Below are 25,748 nucleotides of genomic sequence, written 5' to 3' on the forward strand. Positions count from 1 at the left end.
CTATTGTACTGTATATGGAATGTCACTGAATTCCAATTTTCTTGGTAACAGATGTCCTATTGCAATCCCCAGCACAAATTTACTGATATTTGAGAGTACTGTATGACTTGATCCAAATGAAGAAGGGGGAAAACCAACTATTTTGGTCAACCACAACAATAAATGCTTGCATCTCACTTATGTTCAGAGCACTGTTAGGAACATAGCTGTCAAGCGTCCCTTATTTGGCGGGACAGTCCCTTATCCCAGCGCCATGTCCCGCTGCTGTCCCTTATTGATGATGTCCCTTAAATAAGCTACTGAAGGTAATGGGGCCCTTTCTATGTCCAGCTGTCCTTTGTCAACAACAAATTGTTGCTTTTTTTGTGTTGAATATATGCTATATGGTAATATATGGACCTAATAGGTATCTAAAGCCATTTGCTCGCAACAAAATATGTATTTTATCAAAGTAATTGTTGATCCCTTATTTTGGCTGCTGATCCCTTATTTTCGAGGCTGCTGGTCCCTTATTTTCAAATCTGTAAGTTGACAGCTATGGTTAGGAAGGCCTAGTGCAGTGTTTCCTAACTTTGGGTCCCCAGATGGTTGCTGAACTTCATTCTGCATCATCCATGACTATTGGGGACTACTGACTGAGGATGGTGGGGTTTGTAAATACAGCAACATTTGGGGAGTCAAGGTTGGGAAAGGCTGGTGCATAACTAGAGCCACGGAACAGAGTTACTAAGCAGACAACACGGCAGTCCTGGAAGTAACCAAACCATGACTTAGGCAAGGTCAACATCTGTGCTGACAAGGAGCCACACAGGTCTTGCTAGTGTCTCTATACCTCTAGGGGCAGAGTTTAGCTCGGCAAGCTAAATCATAGATTCACTGTAAATTTGGTGTCTTCAAACAGGGTTACAGCAACAAACCATGGCTAGGGTTTCACTTTAGTCCAGTTCTAGGGTCTGCCCTGTGGAGAAAGCATGCACAATTTTACAGAAGTGGCAGTTTCAGGAGATAGTGCCCCAAATCAGTTCGCCTGCTTAGGAGGGGTGGGGTGGGGGGAAGACACTTAAGAGAGAAGCATAATAAAATATATTTAATGCCAGGTCAATTTTTATTTTTTTATTTTTTTTAAGAATAATTTTTTATTAACCGACCAATCACATCAAATCAAACCAAATTACATAAATTCCAAATTACACAGCCGAATTTTAAATTTTTGTTGGGGGTACCCATGTTTTAGCTTATCAATCATTTAGGGGGAAAGGCATTCCTGTTTCAAACTTTACCCATCGTATACTTTCCTCAAGATTGCAATTAATTGTTATAGTGGAAGAAACAACATGTGAATTGGCTTGACACAGGTTTGAAAAATCTAAAAGCTTCTATTTTTCTAACCTAAATACTGGATAAAGTTTTGAAATGACTGGGGGCCAAATAGAAAAGTCTTATCCTAATAGCAGAAAATATTGCTGCCTGGCATATCTGCCTGGCATCTTACTATTTAAAACACTGAAGCAACCTCACTTTTAACACATACATATACCTCTAAAGCATTTAATTCACTATGTTGCTCTAAAATTAAATCATTCTGTCAGCTGTAACAGAACAACTTATATAAATGCAGAAGGCTTCATACCTAACTTTATGTGAAATATTAAACACCAGTGATGGTTTTTCTCCCTAGATTATATACCTTGGCATAATTACCCCTAAAGGCAATTTGATTTTATAATATATTCATCACTGTAAAAAATCACATAATGTTTTTCAATTGCCTATTAATATGCAAATATTAGACTGAAGATTGGGAGCAGAGCTGAAACGAACCCTGAAAATCCCTGGAGAAAACAAAGTTAGGGCAGCATACTTAACAACCATCCAGAAACACAAACAAATTAGCATTCTGTTGTATGCGCCCCTGTGTGTTGCAATGCATACTTGAAGGAAGAGAATGAGTCAGGATAGAAAGAAAATAGAAGTGGATGAGGTTGTGTTTCTCTGCGTACCTGGGATGCTATCACTGCTGGAATCAGTACTATTCGGATATCTATTTGAAGAACAGCTTCTTCATACGGAACTACTCCATTCAAATATGCCACCTTGACTTCAAAGAGCTCAATGTGATGATATACATTATTCTCCCATCTTCCCCTCACAAATGCGGTGACATTTGCTAGGCGCCACAGCACAATGGGGATGGGAAACTTAAGTCTCCTCAACCCTGGCCTGACACTAACCACAACCCCACAACGGAATAAATGTTTGCATCATATTTTGACCCTGACTGCTTTACCCCAAGGACTCAAGGCAGGTTACATGCCAAGCTTGCGAACCATTTATCTGAATGAGTAGGGAAGTCCTGGCATCCCCCAAACAAATCCCATAACTGTCTCCTCTACTGCACGGTGATCACCTGTGTACTGAAAGCAGATGCACATATATTTATCACAATTATATCCTGCTTTTATTTCAAATAAGCTGAAGCTTCCACTCAGGAAGCTTTCTAGATCAGTCCTGCTTAGTTTCAACACCGGAACCTCACTACAGTGGTACCTTGGGTTATATACGCTTCAGGTTACATAAGCTTCAGGTTACAGACTCCGCTAACCCAGAAACAGTGCTTCAGGTTAAGAACTTTGCTTCAGGATGAGAACAGAAATCGTGCTCCGGCGGCGTGGCAGCAGCAGGAGGCCCCCATTAGCTAAAGTGGTGCTTCAGGTTAAGAACAGTTTCAGGTTAAGTACAGACCTCCGGAACGAATTAAGTACTTAACTCAAGGTACCACTGTATATTTTCTGGACAAAGACACAATTCCAACAGACAATTTACATGTTCCTAGAATGTGTGACTGGGAAGATGGTGTCAAAACTAGGCTGGAGTCCCTTTGTCCATTTTTTGGTCCACCTTTTCTACGATTGCTCAAGCTCTGCAGGGAACACATTCAGGCACATTTTGAACAAATGAATAACTGCTCTGGAGATGGACAATAAGGGCTCAGAAAGTTGTTACAATCCCCCAAACCTCATACTACAATCCATTGCCTACCCCCCTGCCTGATCTGTAGAGAAATGGGCTTTTGTGTCCATTTTCATCTCGGCCCTGCTCTGTCGCTGCTTCCATTGCCTTCATACAAGAGATAAACGACTATTTCCCCCCTTCCAATTTCAATTTAATTCTTCTTATTGCCACCCCAAGGCAACTTTTTTCTGAAAGTTGAGAGAGAAAAAGGGAGAGAGAACTATTTCATCTAGCTTTCGAAAAACTGAAAATGGTTTTTTTTTTAAGGGAGAAGATTGTCCTGCTAATAAAACTCCCATGTTATTATTCAGTCTTCCTCCACTGCTACCGAATGAGAAAAGAATTTCCACTAGATTCATGGCTGGTAGCAGACCTCCATTTTCAAGAAAACTCTAATTAAGCTTGAGCGTAAAAATATTTTTATATTAGAAATATTTTCATCTTTGACTTCGGTCATTAAACATAAGTCCTCCTCTATGAATATAAAGGCTGGCTGAATAATGTTTAGGCAATAGCATGGAGCGAAGGAGCATTTTGTTTTAGCACTCAGTGTGGAAAGCCCTTTACTGCCTTACCAGTTTAATAGCAGAGCATTCACCCTCCCCTTCAGCCAGAAGCTGGGAATGTGAAATAAATCCTCGGTCTGTAGTGATTTTGCAAACATGTAGGCACTAAACCAAATTCTGGAAGCTGCCTCCTATGAATCAGAAGAACTAGCCTTCCTCTGTTTTTAGATTAAAGTTGAAAAGTGGTAGACAACTGATGGGTAAGCATTTTAGACATGCACAGAAGCACACATTTCTGCAAGCAATTTTCACACGATTAAAGAAACAAACAAACAAGAAAAACCCTATAGTCTTAGCTAATATATCACCGTATTTTTCCGTGTATAAGACGAAAGTTTTTTCTTAGAATAGGCAAAAATTGCGGATAGCACAGGGGGGACGGGCGATTGGGGACAGCAGCCAGCAGGAGATTGTCAGAGGCGATTGGGCGTGTGATTGGTTGGTGCAGCAAGGCCTGCTGACGATTGGCTGTGGCTGCAGCAATTTGACATTGACTTATGGCAGCCTTGAGGCGTGCGTGCAGTCGGCTGTAGTTGCATCAAGTGGTCAGTTGGGCTTTTGGCGGAGCGTGCAGACGATTTGTGGCCGTGTCGATGTGTGTAATTTGCTGTGGTGGGCAGGTTGTATAGTGATTGGTGGTGATGACCCCCCCAACAACAACTTTGGGCAATTCCCCCCCCCCATTTATTTATTTTTTTGAATTATACATGGGGGCGTGTTACACACGGCAAAAAAACGGTATATGGAAAATATGGGACTATTCTAGTGCCAGTATTGGGGAGCCTGACCTCAAATTAAATCTCTTCTATTAATTTCGTTACAGTAGCCTGTTTGTGTCATTCTAAGTGGGTTGATCAGTTATGTTCCCATACAGGTGACCTGTCGGATAAGTAGCTGTCTTCATATTCAGTGTATGTCCCCTGGTTGCCCTTTCCACAATCTGTTCCTTCCTCCATGCCAGGTGGTAGCTGTCTCGACAGATGACACTCTTGCCAAGCTAACCATGGGGCTTTTGTTCTTCCATAACATACCTGCTCACACCTTAATGCCTCTGGGGGCCTTTGCATGGAGAAAGAGCATGCTGATACCTTCCTCTTGCCCACAAACATCAAACAATGCATGAACCAGGGATTCCACTGCTCACTACTCCATCTCATGAAGGTCACTGCCTGGAGCATATGAACCAAGGTGTAGTTTGCCTGGCACATCCTGTTTTCAACTGAACGTTACTATTTGGGTGGTGACCAATGCCTGGCCAATCAGGCATAGCTCTCAAAAAATGCAGGGACAGTACAACTCTCCTGATTTGTTTCTTGGTCTTGCCACTAAAACAGCAACTTCCAAGGGAGAACAGGAAGTGAGGGCTTTGTGTTACTGTTGGTTCCCTCCCTCTCTCATCTCAGCAGTCCAGGATATATTACAGAGGTGTGCAAGAGATTAGGAAGAAAAGTGAAAGATGGGGACAAGAGTTGCTCAAGCTTAGTACGGTGGCTAGTTGCTTGAGTTCCAGCAAGATGGGTACTTGATTGGGGAAGAAGGGTACTTTGACAGATGGAACCATCTAATACTATGAGTATTGCGACAGAATCTTTCCACTAAATGGACCAAAAGGCCACTGATTATCCAGACCACAGCACATCAGATTCAGCAATATCAAAAGCAACACGATGGCCAGAAACAATTACAATGTGAAAAACATCAAAACTAAGAAACTGAAGTCTCTGAAAGTCCTTAAATGGATCATGGTGCCAGACTTTACCTGGCGGACAGCAAGCTGTGAAGCTTTGTATAATCAGCAAATGTCCAATTCTGATGTCCAACTCTGAACTCTGCTGAACAGTGTTTCTGGATAACAACTACTGTTCCATTGAATTCTTCACCAGCCAATTAGTTCAACACTCGTAAGTAGAAAGATATTTAATTTCTTCATTAATCAATCTTTTTTTGAAGAGATATAATATACATGAAAATGAAAAATACTCTGGAACAGTGCTCATGCTTTAGATGACTCAAAGAGTGCCAAATCAACATAGCATGCAACCTAGGTGGGGTTGAGGGTGCTGAAACAGGATTACTCGACAATGTGAGCTCAGCTAGAATTCTTTCTCCACACAAATATCATGATCAGTCTGCATCTATGCAGGCACCAAAAGAATCTTTTCCAACTCCCAGAGTGAAATCACAGAATCATAAAGTTGTTATAGAGTTGGAAGGGACCACAACAGTCATCTAGTCCAACCCCCTGAAATACAGGAATCTTTTGCTCAATGTGGGGATTGAACTCGTGTCCCTGAGATTAAGAGTCTTGTGCTCTACCAAGTGAGCTAGTTTCTCTGTTAAACTACTTGAACTTGTGCATGAACCTTAAGACCTAGATCAAGGCAAAACCCAGTGGTTTGTGGAATGGAGTGGGTGAATAAAATTGGGAAGGCACGCAGGGTTCGTTACACTTGGGTTCCATTGAACTCAATGTGAAACATTAGTCCTGACTAAGTGCAATCTAAAGGCAATTATCTTGTTCTGTTTCTAGCCTTGGATCTTCACGTTACCTTTGCAAAACAAAACAAAATCTAAGTGCATATATTGAATGCTAGGCATGCCTATATATTCCTTCCTGACCTTCATTCAATTCGCATATTATGTTCTGTAAGGATTGCCCATTATCAGATGTGCATCTGTAAGCCCCATTCAGATGTCATGCTGAACATGAAGACACAGAGCAGGGTGGCTGATGGAGCAGGACCCTACAACCCTGTAATGTGTTTAATATCTGCAGTTTTCCAAATGTGTTCAAAGGCCAAAGGCCACTAAGCACTGAATCTTTTCAGCTGCATGTGCAATTTATTGCTCTCAAAAAATAATCATTTCCCGTTTTGCAGTTCCTGCAATACCTGCAACAATCCTCCTACCTGTGCAGGGAATACAACATACGACTTAAATACCAAAAATAGATGGCCCTCCAGGTCTCTTCCCATTATAATTAGAGCCAAACCAAAATGCCACACTGACCTCTGTTTTACTGAGCCAGCAGGACTGAAAGTTCAGCTGACTTCTTTAAAAGCCTGCAAAAGCCTGGGGGCTTGTAGCTTTTCCTGGTCATGGTTTAAACTGATCTACGGATCTCTGAGAAGGGCAAGCAAAGTTTAATTGTTAGGAGCTAATTTTCTTAAGCCTTTCATTAGCAAGAACGTTTAGGCAGAGAAAAAGTGATAGATGAAACTTCAAAGTGGACTAGAACACCAGTGGCCCACAGTTAAGTATTCTGCCCTAATTGCAGGGCTGGTTTCACTGTACAGTCCTAGCTCCTCCAGTTACTCATTTACATTATTTTTATGGGCAAAGGGATCTGTTGGCAAAGAAATATAGCAATATATGCCCTGTTAATTTCCTGATACTTCAAAGCTAAGCACTCTTGCCAAATGGACTACTGATAAATGCAAGGAAGGAAAATGGCAAGTTTTCTTGAAGATTCTTTCAAAGACTTCATCTGCTCTCCCATATAGCACTGTTGCTTGTATAAATATTTCAGCTATTTTGTTGTACAGTGGTACCTTGGGTTAAGTACTTAATTCATTCTGGAGGTCCATTCTTAACCTGAAACTGTTCTTAACCTGAGGTACCACTTTAGCTAACGAGGCCTCCTGCTGCCAAAGCACGATTTCTGTTCTCATCCTGAAGCAAAGTTCTTAACCCGAGGTACTATTTCTGGGTTTGCGGAGTCTGTAACCTGAAGCATATGTAACCTGAAGCATCTGTTACCTGAGGTACCACTGTAATAATAATAATTTATTATTTATACCCCACCCATCTGGCTGGGTTTCCCCAGCCACTCTGGGCGGCTTCCAACAAAATATTAAAATACAATAGTCTGTTAAACATTAAAAGCTTCCCTAAACAATTATTATTATTATTTATACCCTGCCCATTTGGCTGGGTTTCCCCAGCCACTCTGGGCGGCTCACATACTGAATATTAAAAACACAATCAAACATTAAAAACTTCCCTAAACAGGGCTGCCTTCAGGTGTCTTCTAAAAGTCAGATAGTTGTTTATTTCCTTGACATCTGACAGGAGGGCGTTCCACAGGGCGGGTGCCACTACCGAGAAGGCCCTCTGCCTGGTTCCCTGTAACTTGGCTTCTTGTAGTGAGGGAACTGCCAGAAGGCCCTTGGAGCTGGACCTCAGTGTCTGGGCTGAACTGTGTTTTTACGTTGGGATCCACAGAACAGTGCAACTTGTTTGGTGCGTCCAAGGAAGCTTTCAACTTTATAACAAAGCACTTTTGAAACTGAGCATTGGTGATGACAATATCACTAAAGCAACAAGGGGGAAAACTCCCTGCATTTGCTCAAGTCTTTGGCCACACCTGAAGGAACTCCCTGGGTACTTCTAAGAGAATCAATACAGTTGTATTCCGAAACATCTGCCTACAATTTGCATTAAAAAATCAAAAATAAACATTATTTGGTAAGAGATTGTGTTTTCCACATGAATACAAAGCAGCCGCAATGTGGGATTTTCACTTCAGCTTTAGATTAACCAGAGTATGTTGTGTTCTCTGGACTCAGAACTGTGGTTAATTGTTATTAACTGTGGTTAGTATAAACATGTCTGCTTGAGTAACAATGGTTTGACATTAGCTGGCTTGATATTAACCATAAGTAATACTAACCACAGTTTTCTGGGCTCAAATGACCTGGCTTTCTGTGGATAATCTAAAATAAACAAATGCTTCCACATTTCCTTCTTGGCTATCACAATATCCTCGCCTGTAAAAGCTGCTTTGTCAATAAACAGAGCTAAAATGCTTAACAGGGCTAACCATGAATGCCTATCAGAATGTAATCCCTCCACATGAGAAGAAAAAGCAAATGCTAAAATATGTTTGCTCACACACAAAAAAGGCCTCCTTAAAGATTATGAACAACATGAGTCACATAACCCTGCATGGCTCGTAATAAAAGTTAAATATAGATCTTTTTAAAGGGGTAAATGCTACCAATGGGGGAATCTTTCAGAGCTGAACATCTGTCTTAATTCAACATACTCAAAAACTATGCTGGCATGCCCTTAGCTACAAAGCAGCTCCTGTCACTCAAATGTTAAGGCTGTGCTAGGGAAAGCAGCTATCACAATCATTATTCCACAGTTCAAGGGACCTCCAGCTGCCAATCTTGACTTACCCTTGGTGGTTTCGCAGATTAGGCTGCAAACACCAGGCTGCAGATATCATAGAACCACAGGCAGAGGAACTTTAACTTACATAAAATGATTAACAACAATAGCAAAGAGCCAAAACTGAGTGACGAGAGTCAAGATGGAAGCCCAAACACAGGCGGCAAATTCAAAGGGCTTTTTTGAGCAAGAGTGAGTGTGCCATAGCAGCTCTGCCATTTCCGGTTTAAGTAAGGTAAAAGGTAAAGGGACCCCTGACCATTAGGTCGAGTTGTGACCGACTCTGGGGTTGAGGAGCTCATCTCACTTTATTGGTCGAGGGAGCCGGCGTACAGCTTCCGGGTCATGTGGCCAGCATGACTAAGCCGCTTCTGGCAAACCAGAGCAGCGCACAGAAACACCGTTTACCTTCCCGCCGGAGCGGTACCTATTTATCTACTTGCACTTTGACGTGCTTTCGAACTGCTAGGTGGGCAGGAGCTGGGACTGAACAACGGGAGCTCACCCCGTTGTGGGATTCGAACCACCGACCTTCTGATCGGCAAGCCCTAGGCTCTGTGGTTTAGACCACAGCGCCACCCGCTGCTCCACCACTTACAGTTTAAGTATTCCATTGCAAATGCTGCAGGGTAATTGTTTCTGATAGTCTGTCAGGGCTGAACTATGCATTACCTTAAATGCTAAGCTTAAATTACCTTAAATCACCAACCCAGCTCTCCTTGTTTCTCAGGTCCCACTTAACTGCCTGCACGTGAGCAAGGAAATGCTGAGCATTATGATGTCATGTTACATGTCTGATGTAACTAAAGGTTGCCAAGAGATGGGAGGAGAAAATAGTGGCAACCGTGCATTTAAAGGTAAAATACAGTTAGGCCTTTGAATTCGGATGTAGGCCTATGGCTACACGCTAAGATCAGTATGTCACAAATTCGCTCAGAAGTTTGGTATATCCGTTCAATTCATAGCAAGCCATGTGATAAAACCACAAGAGTTTCATTCACGTAAAGTACTGATCTGACCAGCAGCACAACCAACCACCATCTTCAGTGTCTAACCCCTTCCCCCAAAACTACTGACAGCCTCCCTGCACCCAACCATGAGGCTCACTTTGCAAAAACCATCTAGGTCAACCGGATCTTGAACCCACAACATTTAGTAAGGTGGTTGAGTGCCACTATCCATGGTACCTGCCACTGATCTTACAGTATATATGCAGCTGCAGTTTGTAGAGTGTAGGAAATAAGCTGAATGGTCTAGGTACCTTTCAAATAATGTAATGAAGTATTGCAACATGCATTGCACTTTTAAATACATATTGGTGCGGACAGTAAAAAAAAACCTGATATGGCTCTTGGTGTCTTATGGCATTTAAATACAATTCTAACAGTTTTAATAATGTTTTTATGGCAAGCACTAGATTGCATATTATTTTTTGAAGGCTGAATCACCAACTTTGCACTTTAACAAAGTTTTGATCATTAACTATTCCACAAGACGGAAGGAACTCATAGTGTCTTTTAAATTATGTATTTCAGAAGTTATTTTTAAAAGTGCATTCCTGTGCAACACCAGAAAGCTATGAATTTCTACAGGAGGAGCAATTGTGGCATAAATACATATTTTGAAATATTAAGCGTCTAAACTGTCAGCTATATACCTTTGTGCTAGACTGTGACAGATTACTTCAGGATTGCAGATTTTATTGAGCAATACAGCCTTTATTGTCAATAGAAGGAATCATTCTGTAAGCTCTCTTAAAAGTGACAGTTCTCACAGCTCAGCATAACAAATCAGATGTATGTGTTTGTGGAACACAGAGCACCTGATACATCAAAACTACATATTTTCTTTGGAAGGAATATAGTTTGCTTGTAAATCATTCTATGCTGTGGTTATTCTATGCAATACACTCCCTGTTAATGCCAAACAAAGATCTTATCAGAAAAACTAGATCGTAAAGTATTGTGCATTAAAGATGTCAATGCTATCCCCTAAGTTGCTTGAATTGGGCCATAAATGAAAACAGTTCGAATGTGTGGCATTTACTGCAGTTCTGGAAAATGCTCCGGAATAGAATTCATCAAATTTCCAAATGGTTTCCACATTCTTAGAGAACTAACAAAACAAAAAAACACCTTTTATGGGCCTACAGAAAGTTGACCATTTTGCCCAGCAAGTCAAAGGAGGAATAGCAAGAGAAAGCCTTGGGCTTGGGAATTCCTTTGCCTTGTCCTTTTACTCACACCAATATGCATTGCATTCCTAAAACTACAGGAAAATTTGACACGGTATCTTAGCACCTTTAACATGATATTAAGTGAGCAGATAAAATGACCACATTAAACCATAGGACTGAGCAGATACTGTGACCCGGTTCGCACACCATGCTTGCTTTCTAAAAACAAACTATGGTTTAATGCAGGGCTAGGGAACTGCAGGCCTGGGGAACATTTGCTGCACTCTGCCCTTCTCTATTTGGCCCCCAGGACCTCCTGTGAGCCCTACTCTGATCCTCTGGAAGTGCTTTTGCTGTGTCTTTGAACAGAGGTAGCACCCTGTGTTTGCCCGGATGTGGCTGGAATGTGGCAGACTGCACAGAAATGAGAACCACGCCTGTCATTCTCCCCATTTCTATTTCTGGCCCAACCCACTTTTGCCGCTGGCATATAACTCCGGCAAGATTCCTCATGAGCAGCTGCATCCCTTGGGCTGAAGAAGGTACCCTCCCACTCCAGCTGATGGTGAACATGCTGGCTCCCACTGCTGAAAGGTTCTCACCCTCCTTCTCTCCTGTTGTTTGACAGTCTGGTTTGCTGTGACATCCCAGCCTGTGAGTGGTAACCAAGGCTTGTTTGGGACTTGGTGTTTTGGGGGAAACAAGCCATGATCCTGGGTTCAGAGGTCACAGCAAACCAAACCCTGGCTTGTTTCCCAGCATGGTGGCAGCAGTAGAAGCAGCAGCAGCAGGGTGAAGTATGGAGAGAGCTGCAAAACCCACCGTTTATTGCTGGCTACTGATGTCCACCATTGTAGAATACTTTTGGGAGCCGCTAGATCGTCATTAATTGTTTCTGATTGTTTTAACTGTATTTTTGATTGTATTTTATGATTTGCTGTATGTTGCTTTGAGATGTCCGCATCGCAGATGGTAATTAAGTATTTTAATAAGTTTTTAAAAAGCAAAAACTGAAAATAACACCCAAAGCTATGATATTTGGCAATGCACAAGTTTAGTATGTATGGCACTGCAGCATGGGGCAGGGGGGAGTCATTAAAATTCATTGAAATTCCAGTCCTTTGGGGGGGGGCTGTTTTCAAAACACTCTACTCTTTATTGTTCAACTCCTTAACATATTGTCTATTGTTACTTTGAGGCTTCAAAGCACCCACACAAAAAATGGCACCCATACTTTTTGAGGTGCTCGCAAAAGGAAAATCTTTAGGTGCAAAATGCGCCTGGTGCCCTGCTAATTTTGAACCCAGGGTCACTGGGTGGAGTCTGTAGGAAATGTTGTGATGCTGTGATGCAGTTCACCAGACTACTCTCAGTACACTACAAAATGCATGCTTACAATGCACAGGTGATACTTACGTAACTCTCCTACTTTCAGGATATCACATAGCATCTTTGTTAATTCGATACTGCTTCGACCAAAAGGACACTCATGCTTGTCTTCACGGCTGCTGTTTTCTAATACAATCTGAAACAGGAAAAAAGAACTGAAAGTTTGTAACAGGAATAGCCTTGTCTTTTCAGTAAGCATCATAAACAGAGTTCAACTTATTTAAATATTATATACTACCTTTCAAGGCAAAGAGCCCTCTCAAGGAAGTTCACAAAGAGAGAACAAAATCTCCCTTAGTACCCAAACAGTGGCCAATTGAGGAATAAGGTACACATAAATAAAATAAGCAGGAGGGTCAATGTCAGACAAGCTTCAAACAGGATAAATTATTTTTGTTCCCCTTCTAACAATGGTTAAATTCATATGGGTTAACTTTGAAGGGGGGAAGCGATGTTCCTAGCTTGCTTCAGGCAAAGCAACACTCTGAACAGATCTATGGTGAGAGCAACCTCTGCGTCTGCTTCTGGCACACGGATGAGGAGTGGGTTCGCATGTAATGCCAAGCCATGGTTAACCAACAACAAACAATGGCTTATGAAAGTCATTTATTAGCAGCCAATAAACTATGGTAAAGATGATCAGACTAAACCATGGCTTTGTACTAAGTGGAAATCAGGCCACTATAACATGTTAATACAGTGGTACCTCGGGTTACATACGCTTCAGGTTACATACGCTTCAGGTTACAGACTCCGCTAACCCAGAAATAGTACCTCAGGTTAAGAACTTTGCTTCAGGATGAGAACAGAAATCATGCAACAGTGGCATGGCGGCAGCGGGAGGCCCCATTAGCTAAAGTGGTGCTTCAGGTTAAGAACAGTTTCAGGTTAAGAACGGACCTCTGGAACGAATTAAGTACTTAACCCGAGGTACCACTGTACTTTTATTCCATTACTGCAGTGGTTTTCCAACTTATATCCTTTAGTTCAGGCAACCATTTGCATACTAGTTTGTTTGCTGATGAAGCCTTGTACATTTTTAGCAAAAAACAAACAAACTCCATACTCATAACAGAGAAACCCAGGACATTAGACATTCTCAGTTTATGCCCACTACCACCCAGGTATGCTGGGCACCATAGAATTTGCTTGGAAGATCTGTGCCCTAGAAGGTACACAACCCTCCTCTGCAGCAGTGCATTGCCAGAGAAAATTGTACAGTCTTTCAGGGAATTCCCTGATAATCTTCCAAGGAACCCAGGGTTGCCTAAGAACAGGCTTTGAAAACCACCATACTAATATGCACAAAAGAGTATAAATAGCGTGAAGTGAGACACACTAAATGTTATAGTCGTTATGCAATCTTTAGATATTATAAATACAAAAATTAACTACACTCCTGCACTAAATCCCACCTTAGTTTCCAAATTAGCATTTTTAGAAACTAAAGTGATATGTAGGCTTTGTGAGAGCTATCTGCAGAACAATTAAAAGGATTGTCTAGAGCACTAGAGATAGAAAAGTTTGGTTTATGCACCAAGCAGTCCTTTCAACATAGCCGAGAAGTGAAAACATTTTCACCTGATATAGCTCTGACTACAGCTGAGCATAAAATGACTTTTGTCTTTTTAAGCCTTGGCCCAAAACCATAGGGGAAATCGGGATGGTTGCAACAAATAAAGCAAAAAATGCCACTGCTAACATCACATCTAACTGGATGGTGGGTTTGAGTTGGATCCTGAGAACCTCACCTTTCATTAAAAAGCAAAACCACAAGCTTCTAGCCTTTGATAATTGTTGGGAAACAACCCAATCAATGTTTCTACTAGAAAGAAAGAAAGAAAGAAAGAAAGAAAGAAAGAAAGAAAGAAAGAAAGAAAGAAAATATCCAGATTACAGTGGTACCTCGGGTTAAGTACTTAATTCATTCTGGAGGTCCGTTCTTAAGCTGAAACTGTTCTTAACCTGAAGCACCACTTTAGCTAATGGGGCCTCCTGCTGCTGCTGCGCCGCCGGAGCATGATTTCTGTTCTCATCCTGAAGCAAAGTTCTTAACCCGAGGTGCTATTTCTGGGTTAGCTGAGTCTGTAACCTGAAGCATCTGTAACCCGAGGTACCACTGTACAATTTCAATGGTCAGGCTTCCCCACCTCCCAATTTTACTCACATAAATGAGGTATTCCCTATGACATCCTCTCTCCACCCCACAGTTCTCTGTCCTCATATAATTTCTGCCCTCTCCTCAACAAGTTCCCTCTGCAATAACATGTATTTATGCAAATATGCAACATGGTGTAATGTCATGTATTTCTCCACCCCACTCCTCTCCAGCAAGAGTAAATAATGTGGATGAAGGGCAGAGAAGTATGACTGTTGTCTTTAGAGATGGAGGATTTCACATACGACTGTCCTGTACTTGGCTTGCAGATTGGAACACAATTTCCAGGACTGCATGCTGCTTTGGATTGCTAATAGCAACTCCTTGAACTTGGTCTTGGTAGCAAATTGTCAACCAGCGCAAATTTATGAGCATATATATCAACATCAGCTGACTGCGGAAACTGATCCCACACCTCTGGCATTGGGAACTTCATCTGGAACTGCAACAACTGCAGAGTCAAGGTCACTCAAGGCAAGTGACTTTTTCCTCCAAAGTGTGCAGCCATTTGGACACTGGGTCTCTGAATGTTCTAGAAAAGCGCTTCTGATCATTGCCAGGACGATGTGACTTGTAGTCCAAAACATCTGAAGGACACCAGGATGAAGAAGGCTTCCATAGCCTAAAGAGGGCAGACAAGTCTTCCATGTTGGTGGCGCAGCAGCAGCGGGAGGCCCCATTAGCTAAAGTGGTGCTTCAGGTTAAGAACAGTTTCAGGTTAAGTACAGACCTCCGGGATTAATTACGTACTTTACCTGAGGTACCACTGTACTAGCATCCAGACACCCAAGCTCTCATCTCTTAAATGTGCCAAACATCAACCACTAGAATTTCAGCACAGGACAAACTGGCGACTAAACAGAAACACTGGTAGACTTGCCAAATATCTCTGGCTCCTAGTCTTTGATGATGGAGAAAGTGGTAGAAACTCAGCAGCCCATGGTGGCTGAGAAATCAACACCCTTGGTGTCTCAAAGCATTATTTTCTCCCTGCTGCAAAAATAAAGGTTTAAATTACACCTAGTTGCGAAATCCTATGGGTAAAGAACTGCAGGTAACCTAAGAAACGCTTCTGCAATTTCTGCTTTTACACTTGTGCAGATTTCCTTCAGGAACATAGTACATATTGAATGACTCACTCCTTCTGCTTTAGAGTCTTTCACAGCGGAAAACTAACAGTTCTCAAGTATGGCAGAGATGATAAAAAGGCTGAGCCAAAAAAACACAGGCATGGTATCTATCACTACCGATATTAGACCCCTCCATCCACATGCCTGCTACTCTCTCGTAACAAAAATTAAACCCTACATAACAGAAGGTGCTATTTGGTTGGCAATTTAGATACAGAGAATAGAAATGGGTAATAAAAATAAATGGCGAGACAAAGTAAAATGAAAGGACAGAGAAGAAGGCAACAGACTCTGTAATGTCTTGGTTCTCACAATTCCATTTGCTAGTTCTCACATTAGTCCAGCATATTAACTTTTCATGAGTGGATAAAATATTTAATGGTGGCAGTGAGTCTGCATGTCTCATAAGGCAGGGTTACAGCAATCCATTAAGACGATCTGAGAACCAGTTGAGAAACTTTGTCGTAATTTACATGGCAAATAAAACAGCACTCTGAGTAATCGATATGCAAAACAGTTTTCAACATCTGTCCACATTTACAGCACTAAGGAAAGGCTCCTCATTCTGAGGAGCGCAGCTAGCAATTCTGATGTAATGGCAAAAAAATACATCCCCGCTTTTATTATAATGCCATGGGAAGCTGGCAGTATGAATAACCAGAAAAAAATATATTACCAAGTTTAGCAATAGATATTTAAAGCAATGGCCATATTGGTAATCTGCCATTATATTGGAATGTTTTTCATGCTCTATTGCAACAAATGATTGACGATGCCAGCAAATATATAGCTTCAAAACACCAGAGTTGAGTGACACCATCAGCAGAAGCTGATGGCTCAGCTCTTGCTGGACTTCACCAGAGGAACCCTGGATACCTTTGCCTTGGTTTTAAAAAACCTAAACACAGAAAACTAGAATATGGAAAAGACTAGATTTCAATCAAGATTACAGTGGTACCTCGGGATGTGAACGGGATCCATTCCGGAGCCCTGTTCGCATCCTGAACAGAACGTAAGACCCGACTGCGCGTCTGTGCGGGTTGCGTTTCACCGCTTCCACGCATGGCATCATTTTGACAGTAGCGCATGCGCGAGCGGTGAAACCCAGAAGTAACGTGCTCCATTACTTCCGGGTCGCCGCAGAGCGCAACCCAAAAATATTTACCCTGAAGCGTTTTTATCCCGAGGTATGACTGTATTTGCTGCTTTCAAGTCCACATCCCCTGTGTTAAAATGGTTTAAGTGAGTTGTTCCTTTGTAGCTGTGCCTGAATATATTTCATTCCTTCATTAAGGCTCACAATTCTGAGCTAGTCCGAGACCTTTCATTCACTGATGTCAGTGCCTGCAAAACTGCCTTTTGTTTTCCGCTCCATTTTGAAAACGCAACTAAAAGCAGGGGGACCAAGGCGATGCCCTCTAGAAGTTGTTCAACTTCCTTCAGCGCCAGCCAACATGACCAATTGCCGGGAAGATGGAAATTGCACTGAAACAACATGTAGGGGGCACCATGTTGGCTACCCTTGATTAAAACAAATATTCTAGGTAGCTGCGTATCTGCACGCAGCGTCAGTGGATGTGCCATTCCAAATGATCCACTCCCCTGTTTAATGTCTGCAAGGTGAGTAGACAAAGACAAAGAAAGAAAGAAAGAAAGAAAGAAAGAAAGAAAGAAAGAAAGACTGGTTTTAAATACTGTAGAACTGGTGGATTTAAATAGTGTTATTTTGTGTTTAACCAAAAATGACAGGGAGATGAGTGGTATAAGAACAGTGGTACTGCTAACTGCTCCCACCAAATCTATTTTTACTTTTGCTATCAGAATCCAGACTATGGTAAGGAACATTAGGAAATAAGCCATTGTACTAGATTTTGCACTTACAGTAGAGTGTTATGACAACGCAGAAAATGCAATATGCCCAGCACAACAGCTCAAGAGAAAACTGAAAAATCCCTGCATGATCAGTTAAAGGGTCTCAGCAAGGAGGATTGTTGAAGACCTCCTCTTGGCAGCCTGCATAGCAACTTAGGCCACATTGGGCCAGATCTGTATATGAGCATATGAAGGTGCCTTGTCCTTTATGGATGGCATTGCTTGATCTGGCACACCGGAGCTCCTAAATGTCAAAACTGCAACAATGATCAGAAGCACCCCAAATAGATATTTCCTATGTTGCCCTCTGTCAAAATATGTGCTGGACTACAGTGTGGCTAAATCATTACATTTACTCGTGTTCAAAACAAAACACCAAAAAAAAAAGGCACACTCACACCTGTGTGAGTTAACTTGCTGAAAAATTATCAGATTAGATGTGCATGATCTACTCTAGTTGAAGCCGTACATCATTTTTTCCATTTTCTTACAAACTTTTAATTGTTCTTCATTATCATTTTTCATATAAGAAGTTATTAAAGGAGCATGGAAATGAATATTCAGCCACATAAAGAAAAATTCATTTATGTTTCTGGTAGTTTCACAGTCTCCACCAGCGAGCTCCCACAGCTTTGTTAATTAAGGCACTTCATGTTACCAAACATGATTGCTTCCAATGTGGCTCTGCTGTTTGAATATTCCTCCATACTAGTTAAGAAACATCACAGAAGACTGTGGGGGAACCACATAAATTGGGTGAGACCGGAGAGTGCGCTGGTAGAGAAATATTAAGCAGAGCAAAACAGGCTAAGCTAGGAAAAACAGTAGGGTTTAGGCACAATTTCCTTTCCACTGCTGAAACTAAATATGCTTATATAACAGTATCAATGCTCTATAGGCAGACTTCAGGCTTGTGGGTCCTGCTTTGTTTTTCTCCTAGGAGCCTGAAATCTGGTGGCCTGGTGCAAGAGAAGCAACTTTCAGATTAAATAATTATGACTCCAGGGATTTGTTTTAAGTAACAGAACTGAATAGAGCACATAGTCCTTCCACACAAAAATCCACTCCTGTTAAAATCTCCAGGCTTTCTTCATTTCAGCCGTATAACTGAGACAGGGCCCCATTTCATTGCTGCCACTGTTAAACAAATGGGAATCAGAAATCCTTGCCAATCTACTGCAAATCACACAGACGCAGTTCACATGCAACCATGGCTACGCAAAAACGCATGAATGCGCGGGCACTCAGAGGAAAAATCCCTGCTGCTCCTCTCCTCTCGTGGCCTTCCTACCGCTGCACTTCAAGGAACTAAGCCACGGACTAGTCATTGCATCTGAGCTAAGGCTCATGGTTACGCTAGACAAACCATGAGCCGCAGGCAAGGTTCATCACTTACCACTGACTTGCACCTGCCCAGTTTTTTCAACACAGCGTAATTTTTTTAACTTGTTGATTTATTGATTTTTTTCAATATAGTTCTTGCCTTTCCCCCATATAGCAGTCAGTTAATACAAGGGCAATGCAGCCATATTATCCCTTTTTATAATCATTATTTTGTTTTATGTATTTATATATAGCACTTTTCAACCTCCCAAAGCAGTTCACAGATTTTATTTTGAATGCAATGTGCCATTAATAAGAATGAATACACTGAAAGAAGAAAACAGAAGAGCCAAATTAATCAATCTGACAAACGAAACCTAGGCAAAAGCTTAAATGGATTACATATGACCACATTTGGATCAAAATTACATGTGGAGCTTTTAAGTTTAGAAAAAAGTCAAGTTCAGTGACATGGCAGACATACAGTGGTCCCTTGGTTTACAGCCATAATCTGTTATGGAGGTCCGTTTATAAACCAAAGCAGGTTGTATGTAACCCAAGGCGTGCTTTCGCCAGTGGCGCCTCCCAAAAAAATTTGTTCGTAATTCCAAAAAAAAAGAGAAATATTGTAATCCAAAAAAAGTTTGCAAACCGGGACACGCATTTCCGGGTTTGACGTGTTTGTAACCTCCCCCTAAATAAATTCACACATGACTCAAATTTTGGTTTTGGTTTTTGGCAGAGTTTAGGCCACAACTTTACTGATTACAGAAAGTGACTGGTTGCATAGGCTCTGGTTCGACTAGCTCCCTGCCATGCAGGCAACGCTGACCCAGGGTTCCAGCATAGGTCAGCCAAGGGAGAACACCTGGATAAGCAGAAAGCCGGGAACGGGCTAACTCCGCCACCCAAATGTCCCCCTGAACTCAGGCACGGGGACAACCCTCTCTGAGGGGTTGACCAAACCATCGAGTCCCTGGATTCCTTTAACGGAATACCCTTCACATAGGGATGGTGAGAGCATTCTCCCATCCCTATCACCTGAACCAGAACCTATCTGCAACCTTACAAGTTGTGACAATTTGCTATGTGGCAGGCGAAACCCAAATGGCACCATCTAATCAGCCAAGTGGGGAAAATTCCTGCCGTGTCCCTATCCCAATGACAGACGACACACGATGGCATAGCAAGCTCAAGCGCACAGCCCTAAAAGTAGGGAGAGGTGAGCAGGTGTTCCGAATGCAGGCGCCGAAAGAGGAAGCTGCGGGTCACGTGCATAGGTATACATAGGTCCCTCAACCGTTTGGACTGTGTCCCATTGGCCAGATTGCACCCAGCTTCGAGGGACCTACCAATCGGGTGTTGTGGCTGTCCAAATGTACCCACCCACAACACAGGGTGTCGGTTTTCCAGGTCTCACCGCAATACTTTAAGGGAGGACCTGATATATATATAATTACAGAGTGTGGAGTCAGTGGACAGAGAGGTCCCCCCCCCCCAGCACTAGAAGCTGTGGCCATGCGATGAAGCTGAAGCGGAAAACTGCGAAGTATTTCTGCACACAGTACATGGTTAAACTAAGGACGTTGCTGTCACAAGATTTTGTTCATCGTTCCCAATGACAAGCATTTAGACACATACAGTGCTGCTGCCTCTGACTGCTTTGTGGGGAGAGGCGCTTGTGGAATTGCCTGCCCTGGATGACAACAGGGATGGGTGCTAGACATCTTGGTTGGGGAGGGGGTACCATTTGCTGCTCTGCCTCAGGGCCAAAAGATCATTGGCCAGTTCTGCTCTTAAAAAATCAGCAATGAAAAACAAGGAAGGGGAAGTATCTCTGGACTCTAGAGGCTATAAAACCAGGGCTTTTTTCCTGGGGGGATGCAGGGGTACACATCCCCCTAAACATTTTGTGACTCTAAGTTTGGCCTCATTGAGGGACAGTATTTCATATGAGTAGGAAAATGAGAGTACCCCTAAACATTTTTTTAAGAAAAAAAACACTGTATAAAACAAATAGCAGCAAACACGAAAAGGGACTTCACGGGAGAAGGACGAGAGGAAGAACAGATGAAGAGGAGCCAGAGAGAAAATACACAGTGGAGATGCAATCGCACAACAGATTGGGAACATAACAGCCTCTTAAGCAATGTTCTGAATGTGATGCATTAGGAGGAGTAACTTAATAGAAAGTAATTAGCAAAGAGTAATTTTCTTTTCTACTTTTGTGGGAAGTAAAAGAATCACAGCCTTAGCCTTTCCCCAAAGGTAACTGTGTTCCTACCCGCATATTTCTGAATAAGCATCACGTTAAAATTTTACTTCAGAAACGATCACACAAAATATCTAACAACTCATTTTTGAAGAAGATAACATGAGTGGGCAGAAGGCTTTTTCTGGAGCCTCCGGAAGGATGTGTAGGCTGCCTTCTATACAACAAATGCACAGGTTATGAAATAGGCAGCGCCTAAGCTGACTGACTCAACCTAATTACATCTTGAATGGTCTACAGAGAATGGTTGCATTTGTCTGCACTTTTGCGGCTTCTGAAACAAACCTCCTCCTCCATCAAGATTTCTGATGTCTTAAAAAGGCAAGTAGTAACTGATTTAAACTGCCTGTCGAAAAGTGAGAATCCAAATTGTGCAAATGCTTCATCACTCAGTGGCTACAAGTGATCAAGGCCGGGATTGGGTTTTTTGGTTTTTTAAGAATTTGATCTTTCTAATGCTCTTCAGAAATTTGGTGAATTTGTTTCAAAGACTATAGAACATACTGCCATGTTGCGCATACATAGTAAATGTTTGCGATTCTCTCTTTCAAATAAGGCATTTCCAAAAGCCAACATCTATGAATGATTGGTCAACCCACCATGACTATGTGCAAAAGCCAACAGGGACTTCTGAAGTCCAAGGCATGCCACTCAGGCTTGCTAGAATCTCTTCAGAGGTTGCAAGGAGAGCCATTTTGAAAGAACAGCTTTCTCAACACAAAACACCAGCAAGTTTGCCAGACTCTGGCCGAATCCACGCTGATCATTTTGTCTGGAATTGACACTGTTCATCCATCCAATTATTAGAAATAATCCTGTGAATCTCCTCCCAGTTCTTCTATGTCCCATCTCATCTCCACTTGAAAACAGGACTGAATTTGATCAGTATGTAAAAGAGAAAAAGAGAACACGCTAGAACAGGAGTGGGGAATCCTGAACCCACAAACCAGTTCTCGCTCGCAGCAAGACTGCATCTGGCCCTTTCAGTCCCCTCCTACAGCTGTACAGCAGAGAGACAAAATGGTGCTCTGCAAAGTGTGTGTTTGCAGCTCCTGCCTCTGTAAGAAGACCAAAGCAGGGGGGGAATTAACAGCAGGCTTGTGTTTCCCGCAAATATGCAAAAAGAAGTCCATGTATTTGCAGCTCCATGCATGCAGTATTTCTGATGCAATTGCATCAAGCTTGATTCTCTAAATAGCTGCAAATGGTGCTTGCAGTTCAGCTGTGCATTGACCTTATTTGCATTCTGCTGGGAATGCCAAGTTCTTTTCGCCATTTGAACAGTTAAGATAAGGAGTCTGTACACTTCTTTTTTTTTAACACTGTGAAAAAAAGAAAATGAAGAGTGCTCTTGAGAGACTGATAGTACATATATGTCTGTTTCCATGGAAAATAGTTCTTTCTTTGTATGTTTTTAAAGGGTGTGTGGTTGTGTGTGGGTTCCATCCAGTACACAAATGCACTGCCCCTTCCCCCACAGCAGCTTCTACACGGCTATTGGAGCCCTCAGCCCCAAAGAAGGTTCCTTACCATTACCCTAGAACAGGGTTTGGCAAGATTCTTCAGCCGCGGGCCGGTCCACTATCCCTTGTTAGAATTCCTGCTCCATTATTGCAGTCATGGGATTTTTATCTATCACATGACAGGATATGTTTTGACTCCACAGAGTGGGAAGTGACGGAGACAGGATGTTTGTGTTACTGTGTTCCGTGAAGTGGGACTATTGTCTTTTGTCCTTTTTCTCTTTGCTGTCTGATGCTAAAGAGAGAGGGAGCCATGTTGCAGTGCTCCGTGTGTGTTTATATGTAAATAAAGTAGATTAGCCAAAATGCTGAGTTGCTGAGGTCTGTCATACATGAAGCGCAAACATTGCGGATCCCTAAGTGTGCCGGTGTCAGTTGGCATCGGTCACTGTGATGTTCGGGCAGAAGAAAGCTTTTGAAGCTCCCGAACAAATGACCAGGAGGGAGGGAACATGCCAGTAGGGCATGTGTCTCTACCAGGGTCCTACTCGAGAGTAGGCTGAACTCCTAACATCCCTCAGATCTTGTGGCAGGCCGGAGAAATGGCACCGTGGGGGGGGGGGGAGCTGGAAGAAGAGTCGAGGGGGGCAAGTAGTCCTCCTCCCCACCCCCCAGCCCCAGCCCTTAGCTTCCCTGGGGATGCTGCCGCCATCACCACCGCTGCTGCTTCTCGTGGGTAGGCAAAGCGAGCTCGTCCGCTCTGCTCTCTGGCCCACAGGAGCAGCAGGGCAGCAGTGGCGGTGGGAAGATGAGCGGTGTGAAAGGGCTGGCTCCGGAGCGGGGCTGCTTATAATGGCGCTCAGCCAGCTCAGCCCAGTCCCCTTCCTCCTCTAGGCAGGGCAGGGAGAAGCCAGGAGGAGGGAGGAGGAGGAGGCGCTGTGGTGTGTGAGAGGGAGGGGGGGAATGGAATGGCGCGCGGGGGGGGGAATGGCGCAGCCCAAACAATCAGAATCCCCATGCCGATGCACGGACAGTCCGCGGGCCAGATCCTGAAGGCAACTGGGTCTGATCCAGCCCGTGGGCCTTAGTTTGCTGACCCCTCCCATAGAACAATGAAAGCAGAAATGTAACTTCATAAATTCCAATTTTGCTGGCACTCACACAACAGGAAATAAAACAATCTTTGTTTTCAGGGGGGAAACAGCGAGGGAAACAGCTCATCCATTTGCTTTCAGACTCAAAGCAATACACATGAAATGATAAATGATAGAAGAACTATTTTTAAAAAGTATTTATCTCCTTTAAAACAGTCTATGGGATTTATATAACAACTATGAATCTTTCAGCTGCCATCAACTAGAGCATTAAGTGCCAATTACTTCCTATATCTTTCACTGTAAATAACTGGGACAATTTTAGCAATAACAACCTCCAAGAAGGCAAAGTTAATGGGAGATAAAAATCCATAGGTAATGGTGGCTATAAACTGGACAAAGAATTCAAATAATAAATAGCAGTTTTACGTGAGCTAATGAAAGAAGTGCCTACAACATGTGGCTAGTAATTATGCTCTTTTCATATAATTAGAAAATGGTAAGACAATGCGAAGAAAACCCATTAGTCCAGTAAAGAACGGAACAATTGAAACAGCCTTTATGAGCTGCTCAATATATAATTAACTGTTCTTGAGTACATTCATTTTAAAGAACAACAGAGGAGACTATGGTTCTTTTGGGGATATATATATATATATATATATATATATATATATATTCATTCATTGTTGTAGCTATCTTTAAAATGACTTTCTAATGTATAAACTCCTATATATACCGTATTTTTCGCCCTATAGGACGCACCGGCCCATAGGACGCACCTAGATTTGGGGGGGGGGGGGAATAAAGGGGGAAAAATTATTCCCCCCCCGGCGCGAGCTTCCTCCTCCCCCAGCCCCCAGAACGGGACCCAGAGCCATGCCGAAGCTGCGTGCAGCTTTGGCATCGCTCTGGGAGCTTGCGGGGCAGGGGGAGGGGGAAGCCCTCCGCCAGCCTCCAAACCAGATCGGGAGACAGCGGGATGGCGAGCTGCGCCTCTCCTGCTGTCCCCCGGGTTTGCGGGGCTGGCGACGGGGAGGAGCAGGCTTCTCCCCCCGCCAGCCTGCTAACGAAGTCGGGGGACAGCGGGATGGCGGCGTTCCGCCTCCCCGCTGTCCCCCAAGCTTGTGGGGCTGGCGGTGGGGCTCTCCAGGCTTCAACGAAAGCCTGCATTCACCCCATAGGACGCACACACATTTCCCCTTCATTTTTGGAGGGGAAAAGTGCGTCCTATAGGGCGAAAAATACGGTACTTATCAGGAAGTAAGCCTCATTGAATTCAATGGAACTGATTTCTGAGTAGACATACATAGGATTGCACTGTCCAGACCTTATTTTATGATGGATTCAATCTTCACTATGCTCCATTCAACCATTGTCTGCTTTAATGGCCATGGTAAATTGGGGGTGAGAAGTCTTTGAAAGACCAAATCTAAAAAGCCACTGTCCCTGACTGTCTTTTAACCCGGTGACATTTTATTAAGGAGTCTCTGTATTAGATGTCTGTAAAGTGCCCTTTACAGAACTCTGAGGCTTTGGTTTTATGCCTGTTTGAATAAAACTTGTAGATTAACTGATGTAACTTAAAGTTCATTTTTAAACCACAACATTTTATACTTGTAATTTTTATATATAATTTTTTTTTAGTTTTTCTAATGCCTAAGGCTATTTCTCAATTTCCAGTGACTTAAGATAGCCATGATTTTGGAATATTGTATGCGCTCTGCCATTCAGAACTTCTCCACTCCTCTGCTCCCATGTAGGTTAGGAAAGTTTATGAAACTTACTCAGGCACACACTTCTAGAATGTCAGAAAGAAAATGCAAAAGAAACAAAATATAATTCACTGCTACCTTTCAAATAAGTTGTGTGGGCAAGAAGTGGGAAGGAAAAGAGAGAAGTAAAGTAGGAGAATGAATCAGCCTTCCTTTATCCCACATGTCTAAGTGAAATCAATCATAACAGATTCCTTCCTCTTGGGAGTCAAAACATGCAAAAGAGGTTTTTAGGTCTTCAAGTCATCTATCAAGGATGGCATTTATATCAGTTTGAAAATAAATTTGGGGGTCACTGCTCAGCATTTGTCAGAGCTTACACAGAAAAATCATAGCTTGCTTT

The 25,748-nt window shown here is 42.6% G+C and overlaps 1 protein-coding gene across 5 annotated transcripts in view; it reads right to left on the bottom strand.

Annotated features, from left to right (window-relative positions):
• LOC308459952 (engulfment and cell motility protein 1) overlaps positions 1–25,748 on the bottom strand; it is a 194,480-nt gene that overhangs the window by 124,107 nt on the left and 44,625 nt on the right. For 3 of the 5 annotated variants that reach the window (XM_080975877.1, XM_080975876.1, XM_080975878.1), the window contains one exon: positions 12,346–12,454. In XM_080975877.1, the coding sequence (XP_080832003.1) occupies positions 12,346–12,454 (109 nt within the window). Of the gene's footprint in view, positions 1–9,425; positions 9,480–12,345; positions 12,455–25,748 lie in introns of those variants that run through there. The other 2 variants (XM_080975880.1, XM_080975881.1) reach the window with 2 other exon arrangements.

The sequence above is a fragment of the Podarcis pityusensis genome, assembly GCF_964106645.2.
Source record: "Podarcis pityusensis genome assembly, chromosome: 12".
Taxonomy (NCBI): domain Eukaryota; kingdom Metazoa; phylum Chordata; class Lepidosauria; order Squamata; family Lacertidae; genus Podarcis; species Podarcis pityusensis.